At 40.1% G+C, this 2,844-nt stretch overlaps 1 protein-coding gene across 1 annotated transcript; it reads left to right on the top strand.

The window, feature by feature from the left end:
- The first annotated feature begins 729 nt into the window (after positions 1-729).
- On the top strand, positions 730-1,047 carry LOC121434683 (40S ribosomal protein S26-like). Its single transcript, XM_041633605.1, has one exon. The coding sequence runs from the start codon at positions 730-732 to the stop codon at positions 1,045-1,047; it is 318 nt and encodes a 105-aa protein (XP_041489539.1).
- The last annotated feature ends 1,797 nt before the right edge of the window (positions 1,048-2,844 follow it).

The raw sequence follows: 2,844 nt of genomic DNA on the forward strand, positions 1-2,844 counted from the left end.
TAGCAGCATTATTTGTATTAGCCAGAACCTGGAAACAACCTAGATGCCCCTCAATGGAAGAATGGATAAAGACAGTGTGGAACATATACACATTAGAGTACTACTCAGTGGTAAAAAAAAAAAATAACACCTTGAATTCTGCATGCAAATGGATGGAAATAGAAAATACTATCCCGCCGGGCGATGGTGGCGCACGCCTTTAATCCCAGCACTCGGGAGGCAGAGGCAGGCGGATCTCTGTGAGTTCGAGACCAGCCTGGTCTACATAACTAGTTCCAGAACAGGCTCCAAAGCCACAGAGAAACCCTGTCTCAAAAAAACCAAAAAAAAAAAAATACTATCCCGAGTGAGATAACCCAGACCCAAAAGGATGAATATGGTATGTACTCACTCATTAGTAGACTCTAGCCATCAACAAAGGACATTGAGCCTATAGTTTACAAGCTTAGAGAAGCAAAATAATAACTTGAACCCAAAGAAAATCATACGTAGATCCTCCTGGAAATCGGAAGCAGACAAAATTGCCAGGCAAAAGTTGGGAGCATGGGGGTGGGGGTGAGGGTGGGATGGGGGAAAGGAAGAGTGGGAGAGAGAAGGGAGAAGGGAAGGTTTGAGGAGAGCTTGGTGGAGTGGGAGGGTTGAGATGAAGGAAGGGTGGATATAGGGGCAGGGAAGAAGATATCCTCATTAAGAGAGCCATTTTAGCCTCTTTCGGGACTTGGCTCCAAGATGACCAAAAAAAGGAGAAACAACGGTCGTGCCAAAAAGGGCCGCAGCCATGTGCAGCCAGTTCGCTGCACTAACTGCGCCCGCTGTGTGCCCAAGGACAAGGCCATTAAGAAGTTCATCATTCAGAACATCGTAGAGGTGGCTGCCATCAGGGACATGTCTGACGCAAGTGTCTTCGATGCCTATGTGCTCCCCAAACTCTATGTCAAGCTGCATTATTGTGTGAGCTGTGCTATTCATAGCAAGGTAGTCAGGAATCGATCCCGGGAAGCTCGGAAGGACCGAACACCTTTGATGTTGGTACCAGAGTTGCTATAAATGACTGCTGCTTTAGGGGTTAAATATTTTGTTAGTGGAGATACAACCAATACACTAAATGATGATAAAACTTTCTGACTGGATAATAAGTAAATATAGTTGGGCTATATTCAAAATTATTTTATTACCAAAACTATATCATTTGTTTTACTGGAAAAAGGAAAATGGTTTGTTTTTACTGCTGGATCATGTTTTGTGTAGTAAAGAAGAAATTCTTTGGTCAAATTGTAATCTTTGTATATCAATGTTAAGATTTCCTTATTTGTATTATAGTAAATCAATGGTTTTGAGAAAAAAAGAAATGAACAATTTTCTGAATAGGTATCACATACCATAATTAAATCAAGATCAGGTGAATAATTTAAATCAACCTATAACCTGCAAGGAAAGGGAAGTCATTCCAACCAAAAAAAAAAAAAAAAAGCCCAGGGCCAGAGAGTGTCAGGGCAGAATTCCATCAGAACTAAGACCCAATAACAATACTCCTCAAAGGGTTCCACATAATAGAAAGAGAAGGAACATTGCCAAACCCCTTTAATGATGGTACAGTTACACCTCTACTAAAACCATGCAAAGATTCAACCAAAAAAGAAAATTACAGACCCATCTCCCTGATGAGCATAGATGCAAAAATACTCAATAAAATACTAGCTAAAATCTAAGAACACATCAAAAAATCATCTACCATGATGAAGTCAGATTCATTTCAGAGATGCAAGAATGGTTCAACATACAAAAATTTATTAAGAATCCTGCCCTCTTTAAGTTCCTTTCCTGACATCCTTTAGTAGTGAACGACAATATGGCAATATAAGCCAAATTAACCATTTTCTCCCATTAGTACTCTTGATTGCTAAGACTTCCCAGAATCCCTCATTGGCTAGGGCCACCCAGCTGGGACTCACAATATTAACAGCTTCTCTACTGGAGGATCAGAGACCAAATGACTCAGACAGCACAATCCATCCAGTTCTTCCCTCCCAGCCCAGCAGACAGGGCCCCAGTTTAAAAACTTTGTATTTAGTACACATTATTCTACTCCCCTAGATCACATCCTATCCCACATCCAAAGTACAGGGTCCTTTGTGTGCACATTCCATTGTACACTTACTTCCCAGTGCAGCCATCCCATTGGCTCAGAGATGGGAAATCCTGAAGACAAACACAGGTCACATTCATAAAGTAACTATTGTTATTGTGCATCTGTGGTTACTTTGTAACTGTTGTTAAAGAAAAACACACCATAAATTAGAAAACAATCCAGGTATATTTGGGTTTGGAGGCAACAAGGAGAATGTAAATATAATGTGGATTTCATCTCTAAAATTATTTTGAAAACTTGAAATAGACTTTATGGCCATGTGCTCCAGAGACTAGGGATTTGTATTAGAGCACATTAAATATTTCTCATGTATTTTCTCTAAAGATGAACAATTTAATGCAGAAAGGTAACAGTCCTGTTAAGCAGGGCCACAACATTTTCCCCAGATTTTGTAATTTAGATGAGCTACTTTAAATATAGCAATTAGGTTTAAAGATAAGGTCAGTTTCTTTCCCAGATTCTTGATTGCCTTGATCTGTGGACTGCAAACAATGGTCAATCTGGACATTCATGAAACATCTACAATTGACTACCTGATTCCACAATGCTAATTTCAACTACTGTTGAAGGAAGAAAGCTTTCACCCTCAGTACAACTTCTCCCTTTCTGAACTGTGTCTCCACCAGCTTCATGTTGGTCAATGACCTCAACTCTTGCACAGGTCTCTCTTCTTCTAAGTCCCCAATAAAGGCCAG

Source organism: Microtus oregoni, unplaced genomic scaffold, assembly GCF_018167655.1.
Source record: "Microtus oregoni isolate MIOR12 unplaced genomic scaffold, Mior012 000044F_ref0000062, whole genome shotgun sequence".
NCBI lineage: Eukaryota > Metazoa > Chordata > Mammalia > Rodentia > Cricetidae > Microtus > Microtus oregoni.